The following is an 18,631-nucleotide window of genomic DNA, read 5'->3' as shown; positions in this document are numbered from 1 at the left end:
GCACCCTAAACAACATTCCAGATCCCAGACTCCTTTTTAAGAATAACTTGGGAGGAATTGAAGGATTTTGCAAAGATTAAAACGGAACATCAAGTAACTGGGGTTAAGAATCACATTTGACCGCGACACAATCCCTCATATACATTACAGTGACAGATTTTCACACTTTAATACCGTTAATCATGAAATGCGAAAGCTTTTTAAATAGTCCCGTAACATCTGCTGGGAAATCAGATTACCATATTACTGCATTGGAAATCTGCAGATGTTATATATATCAACTGAAAGTGTGAATCAATAAAACTATTACTATTCTCCGTTTGAGAAATGAGTAAGAAATGATGGCTGGCAACCTAACCATTAATAGTTGGACAAAAGATTGGTTCTTAGGGAAAGATTGCTTCTACCCTAGAAACTAATTTCAGAATTGTAAATTAGAAAAGTATCAGATTTAACTGATATTAGTTCCCCAAATGCCCTCAAATGACTGTGCACACAGCAGTGGTATAAACCACTATACATGGCTACATGGCGGGTTTATTTTTTATATAGTATGTATCTTCAATATTAACCTTCATCACTAGGTGCAATCTTAGATTGTCCAGGTGGTGCACATCCATACTAAAATTATTTTACTTTGACGCATAGAGGCAACTGTTCTCCTTTGAATATCCTAACAGATAACTATTACAGCTTTAGGGGCTGGAATTGTAATATTACTTTCTTCAGTTAACCCAAAAGACCTTAATTTGTTAGTAAAAAGCAAGCTTTATTTCTGGTGGGTATAGTCTGCTAATAGAGCTTTGGAAATAGGTTGTCCTAAATAACTCTGTTACCTGACTTTCATGTATAATTCTTTTGGACGCCCCACATTTTAATGGCCTTTAAACGATTGCAGCTTATGCCCCTTTTATAGTCATGTCTGTGGCTTGAAGGCATTTGCCATCTATATTCTTTTGAGTTTACTCTTGGGGTCTTTCCTTTTTAAGTTATTTATTTACATAGCTAGGATATCTAGGGTGTAGGGTTCACAATGCATTCCAAAAAACAGTATCAAGTAACTGGTAGATTTTTAGCTGACTGTCCACATACAATTGTTCTCCTACAAAACTTTTGTCAATTTTTGTCAACTCCTCCCCTACCAACAAGGTGGGCGGCCATAGCAGAAATCTCTTGAGCTCTATCAGTTACCAGACTCAGGCGTTCCCACAAGATATATGGGTATGGATCAAGGCATTTTCGCAAGTTGCAAATTTTGGCTAGACTCCTTTTAGTACAAAAAAATTACAATTTTTTTGGCAAATGTGTTTGCTACTTTTATGAGTTGTGACTATTTCGAAAACATTCCAAACGCACTTCAGCAACGGAAATGCGTAGAACGTGGAGTAACATTTCTAGACTGAAGTGTAATGTTGGAACTTATAAAACATTGTATGATATGTTGATAAATTTGGCTCAATCAACTGCAACTCAGTCATAATAGAAAGTGACTTTTACGTTCCCCTATAGAGTGCCCAGAAACCAACCCCACCCCATAAAACAGAGCGAAGGACTGCAGTAGTGAATAGCTGAATGGTAGCCTCCCCTGGATCCAGCATACAGTGGCTCTGAGTGCTAAGTCTGGCAGCCGCTGCATACTGTTTCTTTAATGCCCTCAACTCTGCTAGCAACCTATATCTGGGTGAACAAAGCGATTGGCAGCCTGAAATCGGGCATGCCTGATAGACATCTCCCCAACGATCAGTTGGTCAGCTCCCCATACACATTACAGTGGCCGCTAAGCCGCTGATTTTGGCTGGTGCTGCCAACGTTAATCTAATGTGTATGGGTGGGCTTAAAATGACCTATATATCAATCAAATGACCTGAAAAATTAAAAATTCAGCTTAAAACATACTGCAAAAACTGAAAATCTTAAAAACATTGATGTAAAAAATTGCAATGAAAAAAGCTGAACCCCCCCCCAAAAAAATTTGTTTTTTAAAAGGTTTCCATACCACTGCCAAAAATCGTGTATGTGTGTGGGTAGTCAGAGGGATGCTGTTTCTGTCCCTCAAATGTGTGATAGAATGTGACTTTTCTATAGGTTATTGTGGGAATTATGAACAAATGTGCACTTTTCATATACCTTTTCAATCTCAATATTAACAGTAACATTCTAGTACATTGCTATCTTTGAAAATTTTAAACATATCTCAAAGTTCTAAAATTTATGTAAAAAAATGCTAATTACTCTTACCTTACATTATACTGTGTGCATTTTACCATCCAAAATATCCAACAATGAAAAGGTTTATATAAAATTATTTTGCAAACATTTAAAATGCGCCCCCTCACTGCTCCCTGCTGAATCCCCTGCTCATGCATTTTATGGACGGAGCTTTGAGCCCCGCACGAATGAATAGAGAGAGATTAGCTGCTGCAGAGCACCTTTGTATTAAAAATTATGATTGAATGTATGCTCAGGCATTCATTGGCAACTCGGTAAAGTGCACCAACTACAGTTATAAAGCCTTTCAGGTGTCTCTAGCTGTGATGACTGTTCTCAAACCCCAGGAAACTAAGTGCATTTAAATATGATTGTTCTTCTGGGTCTCTTTGTTCCCGAAAGGAAAAGAAAAGAAGTCACAGGGCCACAACTTGGAAATTATAGCTAGCAGTAAAAATACTTTTACGTAGAACAAACTTCACAAGTTAACTGTTCTTGCCTCATTTTATCTTAAGGAAAACAACTCTTTCTCTCTAGAGATTGTCCTTTCCATTTTCTGTCTAGGCTGCGTTCAGTGGCATCCATCACTTATACATGTATGCATGTATGCGTTCAAACGTTTAGGGTCACCCAGACAATTTTGTGCTTTCCGTGAAAACTCATACTTTTATTAATCAAATGAATTGAATTGCCAAATGAATTTATAATCTAGTCCAGACATTGACAAGGTTTGAAAAAAATTTTTTTATTTGAAATAATAATTTTCTCCTTCAAACTTTGCTTTCGTCAAAGAATGCTCCCTTTGCAGCAATTACAGCATTGCAGACCTTTGGCATTCTAGCAGCTAATTTGCTGAGGTAATCTTGAAAAATTTCACCCCACGCTTCCAGAAACCCCTCCCACACGTAGGTTTGGCTTGATGGACACTTTTGGCATACCATACGGTCAAGCTGCTCCCACAACAGCTCAATGGGGTTGAGATCTGGTGACTGCACTGACCACTCCATTACAGATAGAATACCAGCTGCCTGCTTCTTCCCTAAATAGTTCTTGCATAATTTGGAGGTGTGCTTTGGGTCATTGTCCTGTTATAGGATGATATTGGCTCCAATCAAGCGCTGTCCACAGGGTTTGGCACGGCAAAATGGAGTGATAGCCTTCCTTATTCAATATCCCTTTTACCTTGTGCAAATCTCCCACTTTACCAGCACGAAAGCAACCCCAGACTATCACATTACCTCCACCATGCTTGACAGATGGCGGCAGACACTCTTCCAGCATCTTTTCAGTTGTTCTGCATCTCACTAATGTTCTTCTGTGTGATCCAAACACCTCAAACTTGGATTCGTCTGTCCATAACACTTTTTTCCAATAATAATAATCTTTATTTTTATATAGCGCTAACATATTCCGCAGCACTTAACAGTTTGTACACATTATCATCACTGTCCCCAATGGGGCTCACAATCTAAATTCCCTATCAGTATGTCTTTGGAATGTGGGACGAAACCGGAGAACCCGGAGGAAACCCACGCAAACACGGGGAGAACATACAAACTCCTTGCAGATGTTGTCCTTGGTGGGAATTAAACCCAGGACTCCAGAGCTGCAAGGCTGCAGTGCTAACCGCTGAGCCACCGTGCTCTTCCTCGGTCCAATATCTGTGTTCTTTTGCCCATATTAATCTTTTCCTTTTATTAGCCAGTCTCAGCTATGGCTTTTTCTTTGCCACTCTGCCCTGAAGGCCAGCATCCCGAAGTCGCCTCTTAACTGTAGACGTTGACACTGGCGCTTTGCGTGTACTAATTAATGAAGCTGCCAGTTGAGGACCTGTGAGGCGTCGACTTCTCAGACTACACTGTGTGCAGAGTTATTAGGCAAGTTGAATTTTAGAGGATTATTTTTATTATTGATCAACAACTATGTTCTCAATCAACCCAAAAGACTCATAAATATCAAAGCTTAATATTTTTGGAAGTTGAAGTGGGGTTTTTTTAGATTTGGCTATCTTTGGAGGATATCTGTTTGTGCGGGTAACTAGTACTGTGCAGAATTATTAGGCAACTTAATAAAAACCAAATATATTCCCATCTTACTTGTTTATTTTCACCAGGTAAACCAATATCATTGCACAAAATGTAGAAATAAACATTTCTGACATGCAAAAACAAAACCCCCCAAAATTAGTGACCAATATAGCCACCTTTCTTTATGATCACACTCAACAGCCTTCCATCCATAGATTCTGTCAGTTGCTTGATATGTTTACGATCAACATTGAGTGCAGCAGCCACCACAGCCTCTCAGACACTGTTCCGAGAAGTGTACTGTTTTCCCTCCCTGAAGAGCTCACATTTTATGAGGGACCAGAGGTTTTCTATGGGGTTCAGATCAGGTGAACAAGGGGGCCATGTCATTATTTTTTATTCTTTGAGACCTTTACTGGCCAGCCACGCTGTGGAGTAGTTGGAGGCATGTGATTGAGCATTGTCCTGCATGAAAATCATGTTTTTCTTGAAGGATACCGACTTCTTCCTGTACCACGGCTTGAAGAAGTTGTCTTCCAGAAACTGGCAGTAGGTCTGGGAGTTGAGCTTCACTCCATCCTCAACCTGAAAAGGTCCCACAAGTTCATCTTTGATGATACCAGCCCATACCAGTACTCCACCTCCACCTTGCTGGTGTCTGAGTCGGAGTGGAGCTCTCTGCCCTTTACTGATCCTGCCTCTGGCCCATCCATCTGGCCCATCAAGAGTCAATCACATTTCATCAGTCCATAAAACCTTTGAAAAGTCAGTCTTAAGATATTTCTTGGCCCAGTTTTGATGTTTTATCTTATGTTTCTTGTTCATAGGTGGTCATTTTTCAGCCTTCCTTACTTTGGCCATGTCCCTGAGTATTGCACACCTTGTGCTTTTTGTTACTCCAGAAACGTTACAGCTCTGAAATATGGCAACACTGGTGGTAAATGGCATCTTGGCAGCTTCACGCTTGATTTTCCTCAATTCATGGGCAGTTATTTTGCACCTTTTTTTGCCCAACACGCTTCTTGCAACACCCCTCCTCATTACAGAGATGCACATCACCTGATTTACTTAATTGGTAGTTGGCTCTCAAGCCTGAACAGCTTGGAGTAGGACAACATGTATAAAAAGTATCATGTGATCAAAATACAACTTGCCTTATTAATTCTGCACACAGTGTACAGATTCTAATGTACTTTTCTTGTTGCTCAGTTGTGCTGCAGGGCCTCCCACTTCTCTTTCTACTCTGGTTAGAGCCTGTTTGTGCTCTCCTCTGAAGGGAGTAGTACATACCTTTGTAGGAAATCTTCAGTTTCTTGGCAATTTCTCACATGGAATAGCCTTCATTTCTAAGAACAAGAATAGACTGTCAAGTTTCACATGAAAGTTATTTTTTTCTGGCCATTTTTTAATTGAACCAACAAATGTAATGCTCCAGATTCTCAACTAGCTCAAAGGAAGGTCAGCTTTATAGGTTCTCTAATCAGCCAAACTGTTTCCAGCTGTGCTAACATACGTGCACAAGGGTTTTCAAGGGTATTCTAACCATCGATTAGCCTTCTTACACAGTTAGCAAACACAAAGTACCATATGAACACTGGAGTGATGGTTGTTGGAAATGGGCCTCTATAAACCTATGAAGATACTGCTTTACAAACCAGATGTTTGCAGATAGAATAGTCATGTACCACATTAACAATGTATAGAGTGTATTTCTGAATCATTTAATGTTAGCTTCATTGGAAAAAACTGTGCTTTTCTTTAAAAAGTAAGGAAATTTCTAAGTGACCCTAAACATCTGAATGGTACTGTATGTGTGTGTGTGTATATATATATATATATATATATATATATATATATATATATATATATATATATATAATACAATCTATATATTTTTGCATAACTGCTTTTCTATACTCTTGACACTCAGCAGTGGTTGATGGACTCCTCTGGTTGTATTGTGGTCTCTTTGGTTTCTCTCATGGTGTACAGCTTTCTACACAAACAGTTAGCTCCACAGGCTGCACTATTTGTCCCGGTAATAATGGCGGAACCTTCAATCCAAATGTGAGCACTTTATAACACACCATTAATGGATGCCTGTTTAATTAAAGTCTGTTTCTACAATATGTTTAGACTTCTATTTTCACATCAATGTAAAATTTAGTAAGTTGATTTTTCAAGATTATGCCTGCATCCAATTAGTTTAACGTGTCCTAAAATATAGCAGTATCACTCTACATTTTTAAAGGAATGCAGATATCAGCAAAACACCCATACAAACTGCTCATATGTGTCAATTGCTATTCCATCCCACAATGAAATAATCCTTGTGGTTCACTGCAGATACCTCATGAGAAAGTCTGCAACATAATCGTAACATTTGCACAATTCCTCCTATCCTGCTTCTAATGTGCACCCATTTCAAAGGGCCCAGTTCTGTGAAACTACCTTTTTGTTTTGGCCTATGCTGCAGAGTTTAAGATTGTTTAACCCCATATATTTAAAATTGGGTTAAATAACTGAATTCCCCTAATTCTGCCACCGTGTTTTGTTTTGTGCGCCATCTCTCCATTGCAGAGATATTCACAAGTATTGCTTTTGGAGCGCAGTATGTGAAATCTCTGTTTGCAGTTCTGGCTGATTCTTCAGTCTTCTCTGGGGGCATATACGGTCACCTCTCCTTCATGGATACTGCCAATCACAGCTTGGCAGTTGATCTAGCTGTCTTGTGAGATGCGCAGCTGTACTGTAATCAGCAGTGTCAGGGGAAGGGTGGGTGAAGGGAAACACCCAGTTAAAATACAAGAAATACAAGAAGAGATGAGACATACTGTGCACCAAAAGCAACAAATATGAATATATCTCTGCAGTGGAGTGCACAAAACGAAAAAGAGCATGAAATTCAGGGGAGCTCATGGCAGAAGCGGACACTGACCGCTTGGGCCCCTGTGCAAGAAATATGTCTGGACCCTACTCCCTGCCCGGCATACTGCTTATGAAAAGGACAATCTGGTCATGCCCCCCCCCCAAGCCTCTCTAAGCATTGTCACCGTCCTGCAAAAAAAAAAAAAAAATATATATATATATATATATATATATATATATAGTACAGACCAAAAGTTTGGACACACCTTCTCATTTAAAGATCTTTCATTATTTTCATGACTATGAAAATTGTACATTCACACTGAAGGCATCAAAACTATGAATTAACACGTGGAATTATATACTTAACAAAAAAGTGTGAAACAACTGAAATTATGTCTTATATTCTAGGTTCTTCAAAGTAGCCACCTTTTGCTTTGATGACTGCTTTGCACACTCTTGGCATTCTCTTGATGAGCTTCAAGAGGTAGTCACCGGGAATGGTTTTCACTTCACAGGTGTGCCCTGTCAGGTTTAATAAGTGGGATTTCTTGCCTTATAAATGGTGTTGGGACCATCAGTTGTGTTGTGCAGAAGTCTAGTGGATACAGAGCTGATAGTTCTACTGAATAGACTGTTAGAATTTATATTATGGCAAGAAAAAAGCAGCTAAGTAAAGAAAAACGAGTGGCCATCATTACTTTAAGAAATGAAGGTCAGTCAGTCCGAAAAATTGGGAAAACTTTGAAACTGTCCCCAAGTGCAGTGGCAAAAACCATCAAGCGCTACAAAGAAACTGGCTCACATGAGGACTGCCCCATGAAAGGAAGACCAAGAGTGACCTCTGCTTCTGAGGATAAGTTTATTCGAGTCACCAGCCTCAGAAACTGTTAAGAGGAGACTTTGTGCAGCAGGCCTTCATGGTAAAATAGCTACTAGGAAACCACTGCTAAGGACAGGCAACAAGCAGAAGAGACTTGTTTGGGCTAAAGAACACAAGGAATGGACATTAGACCAGTGGAAATCTGTGCTTTGGTCTGATATATATATATAAAGAGTTTTTGGCAAAGCCAGCTTACTGCTTTGAAGAAACCGGAATACATCCAACCTGTGGTTACAGTTCGCACGGAAAACGGATTGGGACAAATCCACACATGTAAAGAAAATATATATATATATATTTTACAATTTTTTTAATGAGATGGAGATATATATGTCCTTTAGGATTCAGTACTGCAGAGCCCAACCATGTATATATTACATGACATTATATGTCTGGTATGTATACCATCTGGTATCTGATAAAGTATTATTCCCCAAATAAAACAAGTTATCCCCAATCCTGATGATAAGGGATAACTTACTGACTTTTGAGGGACTGACCACTGGGACTCCCAGTAATCCTGAGAACAGGACTCTGCAGCTCAACCATGAATGTATTGGTGGGGCGCATGCTTGACTTTTGCTCTATTAATTGTCTGTGGAATTGAGCAGATAGCAGAAGCCGAGCATGCACACCTCTGCTCCATCCAGGACAAGACTGCAGGCCTTTGTTCTCAGAATCTCTGGGGGGGCAGTGGTTGGATCGTATGGATCGGAGATAACCTGATTATTTGGTGGATGATCCTTTAGAGAGCCTGGTTGATTTTCCTATTCTTTACAATTACAGTATCATAGATGAATGAAAAACAAATATGTTCTCATATACACACACATACATGCACTCATATACACATAGGTGCACACACATACGCACACATATAGATAGACACAGACACATACATACACACATACATACACACATACATAAACACATTCATAAATACATACACACAGACACACATGCATAAACACATACATACACACATGCATACACATAGACACACACATGCATATACCCACATGCATAAACACATACAGACACACACATGCATACACAGACACACACATGTATAAATACATACACACACATGCATAAACACAACACACACACACATACACATGTATAAACATGCATACATGTACAGACACACAGGGCCTGCTCCAGATTTTCGTGGAAAGGGTCTCAGTTGGCTCCTTTAACATATTCCGCAATTTGTGATGCACAGATGCGGCAGACAAATATAGGAATAGTACAATGCCATAAATTTCACTTTCTTCTTACATTACATGAGTGATATTTATTGTAAATTCTACAATACCATACAGCAGAATTGATTCAGGTGATCGAGAGTTCACAGGTTTCTGGGTTTTATTACGTCTAGTATTAGAGGTAACCGGGATATTGTTAAATGTACCCTATCACTAGAAACTGTCCTCAGCAGTGTACCCTTTACAAAAGTTAATTTCCGCCTATATAGTCCTCCAGACAGTATAATGAGCCCCTTATATTGCTCCATACAGTATAATGTACTCCATATTTTGCTGCGTACAGTATAATGAGCCTCATATAATGTTCCATACAGAAGGATCCCCATATAATGCTCCATACAGAATAATGGCCCCATATAATGCTCCCTACAGAATGGGCCCCATATAATGCTGCATAGGACCAGTCTCCTCAGCGACTTCTGTCTCTCTGAAGTGGTTAGGACAGACGGCGTGCTGTAGTGACATCATCGCGCCCTCTGCCCTGAGATGTCAGAGTCACAAAACACAGAAGAGAGAGGACCTGCGGAGGGAGAGGTAAGTATTTCAAACCCTGGGGGCCCATAGCATGCTGGTGTCCCTGACTGTGAGTGGGCCCCGGCAAGCGGGGTGCAACTGGTGGTGATGCTTGCCCTGCCTCCAAGGGCACCTCGGGGCCCCAGTGCAGCTGCATTAGCGGTATGTCTGCCGCTAGCTCATGGATTTTTTACAGGGTATTTAACTCAATTTTTTTGACTAAGTGACAAGTTCTCTTTAAAGGGAATATTTAATGGATGTTCAATCCAACACCCTATCCCAATTCTCTCCTGCTTTCAAAGTGGAAATGTATGTTTAAAACATGCATTTCTTTCCACCGCCCTCCCCTTCACACATGCCCCTCTCTTTAATGTGTTTGTCTGCAGTAGACTATGTGTCCTATTGAAATAGAGCGGATTAATCATAAACTATATTAATACAAGGAGAACTATCTGAGATAATCATTTTTTACTATAATAAATGGGTTATTTTGTTTTATCTCTGCAGAAAACTCGGTACGAAGTTTATGTACAGCTGCTGAAAGATGGTGGCAAGGAGCTGCTGGCCATAGGGGAAAATGATAATTCTGGCCTGAAAAAGTCTCATTCAAGCCCCTCTCTCACTCAAGATTCATCACCAGCCAGTGCCAAGATCAAGCGCAACATCTCGGAGAGGAAGGATTACCGGCCAGAGACGCCCAGCATTAAGCAGAAGGTTACCTAAGAGGCATGGGATGAATAAAAGCTGGAGTCAGTCCTCAAGAGCAGCAAAATATTTTGTCCGTCACAATTGTTAACTATCTGTGGTTCATTCAAACAACAAAACAAGTCTGTGACTGATAGGAGCTTGATAGCATTTTCTCTTGCACATTCCTTTTTGCTGTTGGCTGCTCACTATATTGTAGATGTCTTTGTTCCCAATCTGCAGAGTGTGGTATTTTGGCTTATGACAACTCATGAGCTTCAGGTTCAATCCTGTACAGAAAGGCATTGCTAAGAATGCACCTTTCTCCATAGCCAGCCCCGACTCCACCAATATTCACCTTCAACCTGTTCATAGTTGTTAAAAAGGGTTAAGACCTGTATTGGGTTACTACATTTTTGCTTTTTTATTAAATTATTATGACTCTAATTATGCAAAAAGTGTTAGTCAAAGTTGGAATTTCCCATGTCATTGGATAGGCAGTACCAGACCAGAGTCCAAGATCATGACTCCTCAGTTTTAACTGATTTTGATATGTAGTAGCACATTTGAGCTTACATTGTGTGGACCTTTTATTGCGAGGTACCAGCGTGTTCAATGCTGGACTGGTTGGATACTGTACGTTCAGTTTTCAATCTGCACAATATATCATGTCTGCTAAGGATTGTTCAAGGTCAATCAATTTCTGAATGTACTGTACAGTCTTCATCTCAATGGTCATCCAAGCCGAGCGTGCTTTGCGCTTCAGTGTCTGAATTGAATTCTACCCATAAGTAGAAGGATTTATACGTTTGTTTCTTCCCAGTACAGAAAATGGGATAAATGGTAGGGGATCTCCCATTCAATAAAGACAGACAGGTCTTTGCTAGTGATTTACAGTAAGAATAATTGAACATTTCTGCCGCTAATTACAGTACATGACTGCTGTGCATTTCATCAGCCCCCCTGCTCGTTTCATTCTATAATAGATGCTCTGTATACCTAGTACAGGCTTCAAAGCTAGAATTTCCAGCCACATATTATCATATATTTTTTGCCATCTTTGAACTTTGTAGTACATTCAAATGGGGAGATGCAGAATCCAAAGTGTATAATTAATGACCGATCACAAAAACATCTAAAATACTTAGTAATGAAAAGTACCGAAAATGAGATGCATGGGCATTGTGCTGGAATGATGACTCTTTATTAGTGATGAGCGAATATACTCATTACTCGAGATTGTCCGAGCACGCTCGGGTGTCCTCCGAGTATTTTTTAGTGCTCGGAGATTTAGTTTTTATTACCTCAGCTGAATGATTTACATCTCTTAGCCAGCTTGATTACATGTGGGGATTCCCTAGCAACCAGGCAACCCCCACATGTACTTATGCTGGCTAACAGATGTAAATCATTCAGCTGCGGCAAGGAAAACTAAATCTCCAAGCACTAAAAAATACTCGGAGGACCCCCGAGCATGCTCGGGAAATCTCGAGTAACGAGTATATTCACTCATCACTACTATTTATAAATTGGCTTAGAAAAAAATATGGCTAGGAAAAAAAATATATGGCTATGGAAAAAAATGCAGTTTTCCATCATGACTCAGACGGTACAGTCACCCAGATGCATTTTTAATTTATGATACTCTTGGTATAATGAGATACTACATGTAAATATTCTGTTAATGGGCTTTAATATATATCAAAAGGATGCTGAGATATAAAATGAGTGTATTCCAGAAACTCCATAAGTCTTCAGGTCTGGAATATGCCATAGCCCAGTCTACAGAGACCACTGTTGTGCATCAGAATCCAATACCACCTTTAGATACTTGATTTCTTCAGCTTGTTGTGGTGGCTGACCAAAGCAAATGTCTAATTAGTTGCTATTGGTTTAAACTAATTGGTATCAAGTAAGTCTTTAGCTTAATTTATATGTTATCCTCTCCAAAAAGCTTTTCATAAGGATTATAGAAACCAACAAGCAAGTCCATTTATAGAATTATTATGTTTTCAGAGTGGAACAGTTTAAGATATATATTTCTCCTTCTCCCTAAGCCAAAGCTTGGCAGTTTGATTAATGAAACCTCCTTTCCTTGCTCAGCAGCTTAGCCAACATCATTCTATATGAGAGGCATATTTAGAATGGACTCTGACCATTGGAGACCTGGCACTCACAGCTGTATTACACATTTTACTTCCTACCTCCAATCTAAGGAAAGCAGTATATTGAACCTTGAGAACATCTAATACACAATATGATTATATTATTGTATCTTTGCTTAAACCACAACACAAACACAATCAGTCTACAGACTCCTCTAAGGGATAAGAGCCATGTTGTTGGTATCTGACATACATTCTATCGCTATGCATGTTGTAAATACGCATTCCATGTTGAGTGACTTCCAAAAAAAATGTTGTGGAAAATGTTTATTTAATTTTATAGAACAATGGACGCCTCGAAGATGAAAATGCATAAATGAAAAGGGCTTATGTATACAGGGAAATGTTATTTTTTTTAATGTGGGTGTAGAATTATTCCAAACTGGAGCATAGTACATGAACACTCCTACTTTTATTCTATTATTTGGATTGGACCACAGAAGCAACATTAGTAAAAGCTGCATATGGAACATACGACTTCACGAGGACTTAAAGAAGACCTGTCACTTCCTCTAAAATTAAGGTAAAAACCTAGAACCTAAAAATACCCGAGTTCCCATGATTCTGCTGCTTTATTCACTGCGCCACTCCATTGCAGAGATATTCACATTAGTTGCATTTGGAGCACAGTATGTGAAATCTCTGCTTGAAGTCCAACTGGAAATTACTTCTTTTTTTAGAGTCTTTTCTAAGGGTGTGCACTTTCACCCCTGCCACCCAAATGCTGCCAATCACAGGTACTCGCAGTTTAGTAGTATCAGTCACTGCGTCTGGGAGGGGTGAAATTGCGTGCCCAAAGAGGAGACTCTGAAGAACAACAAGTTGGTCTACAAGTAGAGATTTCACATTCTGCAAAAAAAAATGATTATCTGCAATGAAGCGACACAGCACAAAACAGAAAAGATCAGAAGAATCAGGGGAGCAGAGAGACTTTTACAAGGTATTTTACTCATTTTTTTGAGCAAGTGACAGGTCCTTTTTCAAGGGATTGTCCTATATTAGAAACATGGGTCTTCTTTTCTAATGCAGCGGTAGTGTTATCCATGGTCTTTATATGGTATCATAGGTCAGTTCCAGTTATCGGGAAAAGCTGCAAAAGCAGCAAATGAACATGCAGTTTCTGAAAAAAAGACTATTTTGTCTAATACTTGACACAACAACCCTTTCGGTAAGAAAAAGACATTTTGAAGTGGTAAATGCCCAGTATATTGAAAACCGCCTTGAAGTTGAATATTGAATTTAAAGTTAAGATGTAAGGCTCTGCGTACCATCAGTTTTTAGGGTTAATCTTAGTAGGCCAGGTTTCCTACATAGCCGTATGATTAATACTTATATTTATTGAGGATTTTTTGTCTCACATGGCATTTTCTCAAGGTACATGAGCTGGCATTGGTATTCTACGCCTGACATGGCTTAGATGAAGGACTGATGGACTCAGTGTAGATGTGATATGTATAAAATTGTATATATAGTGTGCAAGGGAATTATTTTTATTTTCTTTAAAATGGTACGATTCCTCAATAGTTTTACATTGAGGTTTATGAATCATGTTGGTTTACACAGGGCAATTTTGCTCTTTTTAATTATTATTTTCTATTATACAGTGCATCTGCTGCCTGATTTTCTTCTCATGTTGTGTTCTGCCATTTATCTTTTTTAGCTTTGTTTTATTATTTTATACAACAAATGGGAATGAGTATGGCCAACTTATATTGTTGACTCATTATATGTACAATGTCAGTGGATATATTGTACGCTCTTGATGATAAGAAGCACTTCCTATATTCATATGCTCCATAAGACATGCATTTATGCATGTAAGTAAGAGTTTATTCACACCGTTGGGTCAAATCATGTTTTTTGTTGCAATTTTTGCACATTATGGCAAAATGTTTTGGTTTTGCAAAAAAAAAAAGTTCAGCAAAAAAACAAACAAACCTATTTGACTTCAATGTGTGAATAAACCTTTGATATGCTACTATATGTCTGTTTTAAATATTACCTAATCCTAATTTGATTCACACATCCGCGTACAGATCACAATGTGCAGACCAGGTAAGGTAACAAGATAAGACTAGGGTCCCGTGAGAGGGTTTTTTCCCATCCGAGAGAATCGGGATGATTATGCTAATCAAGCTCCTTTGATCAGAGTGATCAAAGTGATGGGAAGTGATGGGAAAAAAAATAACTTCTCCCATCTTCTCCATTCTGTCAGTGAAAATCGGACCACACTCAGATCTCATCTGAGTGCAGGCTGATCTCAGTGAATTGCATGGTCAAGTGCAATCTGAATATCAGATGCAAATTGAGCATGCTACAAATTTTTCCTCAGGCAGACTCCGTCCTAGGAAAAAAATCAGACATGTTCACGGCCCCATAGAATAACATTGATCTGAGTGCGATCCAATGTTTTGTTGGATCACACTCAGACTAAAAATACAGTTGTCTGTACGAACACTCAGGCTGATAGCTTGGGTCAGACCCCTATTTAATCTGGACATTGTGGTCTGTCTATGGACGTGTCAATCTAGGTGGGAAGGATTTTCGTGACTTTACCTTCACCTTATGAGTTTTCACTACAACCCATAGATGCTGTTATTACCTTTATAAACTGTATTTATTAAAAAAACGATATTTAATTATTTCTAAGTATGTTAGACAAGTCTGCCAAGCATTAGAGAATATCCACATTTGGGATGATGAGTAATGCTGCAGGTGGAAGCAATGCATGTCTATAGGTAGTAAGACATAGTAAGAGAATTTTCACGGAATAGGCAAATGCAATTGTTTGTATTTATGAGTCAATTATATTAATAGTTTTGGTTTACGCTGCTGTTTATAAAACTTACTTTATATAGCTTGCAGCAGTGATTACATGGCTTTAGTGTACTTTATACAAAGGACAATAACTGAAGGTGCCCATGCAGCCGAATGCTCGCTATGGTAGTAGTTATGTCTCCGGACCCCCTTGTGCAAGATAATTATGCTATGCTTATCTAACGGGCTACCCATATACACATTAATTGGTTAGCCTTTCCCATGAAATTGCGAGTTGTGTTTGTGTTTCAGATACAATAGAAACCTAAGAAATGTGTAAGGCTGGGTTCATGTTGAGCGTATGAAAAATCATCCGATTTTCATCCAGAAAACTAGGCAGTTCCCATCCGTATGCCATTAGCGTGTCTGTGTTTTATATACGTGTGACATCTGTATTTATACACCAACAGTTTGAAATGTTCAGGATCACTTACAGTTTATTACTATCTATATAAATTGGGTTCAATACTAATCAGCCGTATGGGATCTGATTTTTTTGCACATCTTAGACTTGTATAGTTGAGTCTTATCAGACATACGGAAGAAACTAGTGTATGCTGCAATTTTTACCACACGGACACTTGGTTTACATGAAAAAACTGTCATCTGAACGGCCCCTTTCAATGACACTGGCCAATGTGCTATCTAATTTTAACTCAGACAGCACACGCCATATAATTTGCTTGTCTGAATGAACCCTAAGCCAAACACATTTTTGACCGAACTCGATCTTAAAATGCCTTCCAATGGGGAGAAGATACAAGCCAGTGGCAGAAACCTCTGGAAGCAGATTGTCTGATCCATTTGTTCTGTCGGGAGACACATTAAAATCCAACATGCCTGATCATAGTTTTCCCTAAATCTGCTGACGGGGGTGAGTCGGGAGGACCCATAAACATTTTCAGTTGTGAATGAGCACCTCTGCAGTATAAATCTGAAGTGTACAGTATGTTTTCCATCAATAGTGAACGCAGAGAGGCTTTCTTGAGTCTTTTCAGTACACTGTGACCACCCCTTTATTCTTTCCGTTGACTAAATACATTGTTGTTAGCATATTGAGGAAGCCATTGGGCCATTTGAATCCTATTTTTGTTCCTACTTGTAAAGCAAATCAGTAAATTGCTTTAAGTTTACAAAATAGAAGAATGTTTGAGTATCCAAAACTGGTAATAGAAAAGCAACCTCCAAGTTACGGTACTTTTTCTATGCTTAGGTTTACAATTAGTCGCGCTCCCATATGGCAGCATGTGCCCTAATAAGCTATGGGTAGTCTGCAAATAAACTGTATTTACTGACCTTAGAATCTTTTATCGTTATTTTATAATATTTCTCAAATTTAGGAGACTTGTTCACACACTAACTACATAAGACATAGTAAACTAATAACTGAACTGTCGTGTAATTACCCAGGAATGTCACCCAGATTGCAGCACCCATAATTATGTTAAAGTAGCCAAGATTCATTATTTAAAGAATTTTTTTTTGTACTTGAGTATCTTACCAACATATATATTCAGTGTCCATTCCTATAATAATATATACAGTATAAATATAATTCATATGTGCTATATACTTATATATCTAGTTTAGCTCTAATTATGGTACCAGTTTCACTATTTTCGGTGTATATTTCTGACATTTCAATGATTTTGTAAACATTATTAGAATAAATAATATATAACCTCTCCAAATCATTATTTTAAATATATAATGCGATGTGCAAATCTACATCTATATGCTGAATTGCATATTATGCTTTAGCGACTCTAATAAAGCAGTATATAGAAAAAGAAAACTGAGTCATAGCTAATTTGTCAAAATTACAAAATTACCTTTATTTAGACCATATAAAATGCAAGATATAAAAACACAACAGACAAGCACAGTGAAAAACAGCCTAATTGGCTAATAAGTAAACACTAGGTCAGTGAACAAAAATATCCCAAGATATTGGGTGCCGGCTGCAGAGCAATGCACCTGGGGCTTTGTAATATTGATTGTGCCACCACAGAGACAATACTCCGTATACACAGTGGAGTGAGATGCAAAACCAGATATAGTCAATGTTTGCATAGGGGCATTCCCACAGGTGCTAACAAGCTACCTTGGGATACATGAAGGCCCCTGTAGTATCTACATGTTCATTGCTAACTACTCACTGCATGAGAACATATAAAGCCGGTGGCACAAAAAAGGGAAAATAAAGGACCGAAGTCAAATAACATTACCCGTCATGGTGCAGAACAATGGAGCCGGGACCTGCTCCCCTAAGCTCTGCATTGCTCTGCAGCCGGCACCCAATATCTTGGGATATTTTTGTTCACTGACCTAGTGTTTACTTATTAGCCAATTAGGCTGTTTTTCACTGTGCTTGTCTGTTGTGTTTTTATATCTTGCATTTTATATGGTCTAAATAAAGGTAATTTTGTAATTTTGACAAATTAGCTATGACTCAGTTTTCTTTTTCTATATATTATTAGAATAAAATAGCAGCTTTATCACAGTTAAAATATGATGAACTGACATTGCTTTTCCCAGGAGATCTTTACTAAGTATCCGCTCTTAACTTCTTGTCATTAATGGAACTTTGACTTTCAGACTTGTTCTATACTGCTATGGCAGGTATTCCAGAATGGAAAGATTGTTCATACCTTATTCATTTCCTCCGGGCTCACATCTGTTTATTTCCAGATAGTGACACATAAGCTCACACTAAATATAATAGGTGTAGACTAAAAATTGAATTTAGCCTGAGAGAGGTTCAGAACATGGCACATTTGCGAAGATTAGAGCTGCTGGTGCCATTAAGGGCTCACTCCTAAGATACTTAGATTTCTTTTCTATGTGCTGTAATGCAAAATTCTTTTAGATGTTCTTTTCACACATTTCCATCAAGTGCCCCAAAGCTTTAGTTGAATATTACTTCACAGAGGCGCTTAAAAACTTCAAGATTATCCGTTGACATTTAGACAGAATTGGGCAATAAAAATAACATTCATGAGTATTTATTTGGGCTCCTTATTATTTCTATTCTGCCTTGCAGTAAATGTAAGAAACTTCCTAATTTTTCTCTTAATTTGAGAATTTGTTAGCTGTAGGGATCAAGTAATATGCAGGGCAGTCACGTGCCCTATAACAGGGCAGTTGTGTTCTGGGGGAGCGAACATCACGTTGGCCAGTCACTTGGTATAGAGCCTC

General features: G+C 38.6%; 1 protein-coding gene across 8 annotated transcripts in view; it reads left to right on the top strand.

Moving 5' to 3' along the window:
- PSD3 (pleckstrin and Sec7 domain containing 3) overlaps nt 1–17,098 on the top strand; it is a 741,896-nt gene extending 724,798 nt beyond the window's left edge. For all 8 annotated transcript variants that reach the window (XM_077274259.1, XM_077274266.1, XM_077274275.1 and 5 more), the window contains one exon: nt 10,275–17,098. In XM_077274259.1, coding sequence (XP_077130374.1) covers nt 10,275–10,490 — 216 coding nt within the window. In that variant the 3' untranslated portion in view covers nt 10,491–17,098. The remainder of the gene's footprint in view (nt 1–10,274) is intronic.
- The last annotated feature ends 1,533 nt before the right edge of the window (nt 17,099–18,631 follow it).

The sequence above is a fragment of the Ranitomeya variabilis genome, chromosome 1 (genome assembly GCF_051348905.1).
Source record: "Ranitomeya variabilis isolate aRanVar5 chromosome 1, aRanVar5.hap1, whole genome shotgun sequence".
Lineage (NCBI taxonomy): Eukaryota > Metazoa > Chordata > Amphibia > Anura > Dendrobatidae > Ranitomeya > Ranitomeya variabilis.
The sequence above is the reverse complement of the archived record's forward strand: the minus strand, read 5'-3'. Positions and strand labels throughout refer to the sequence as shown.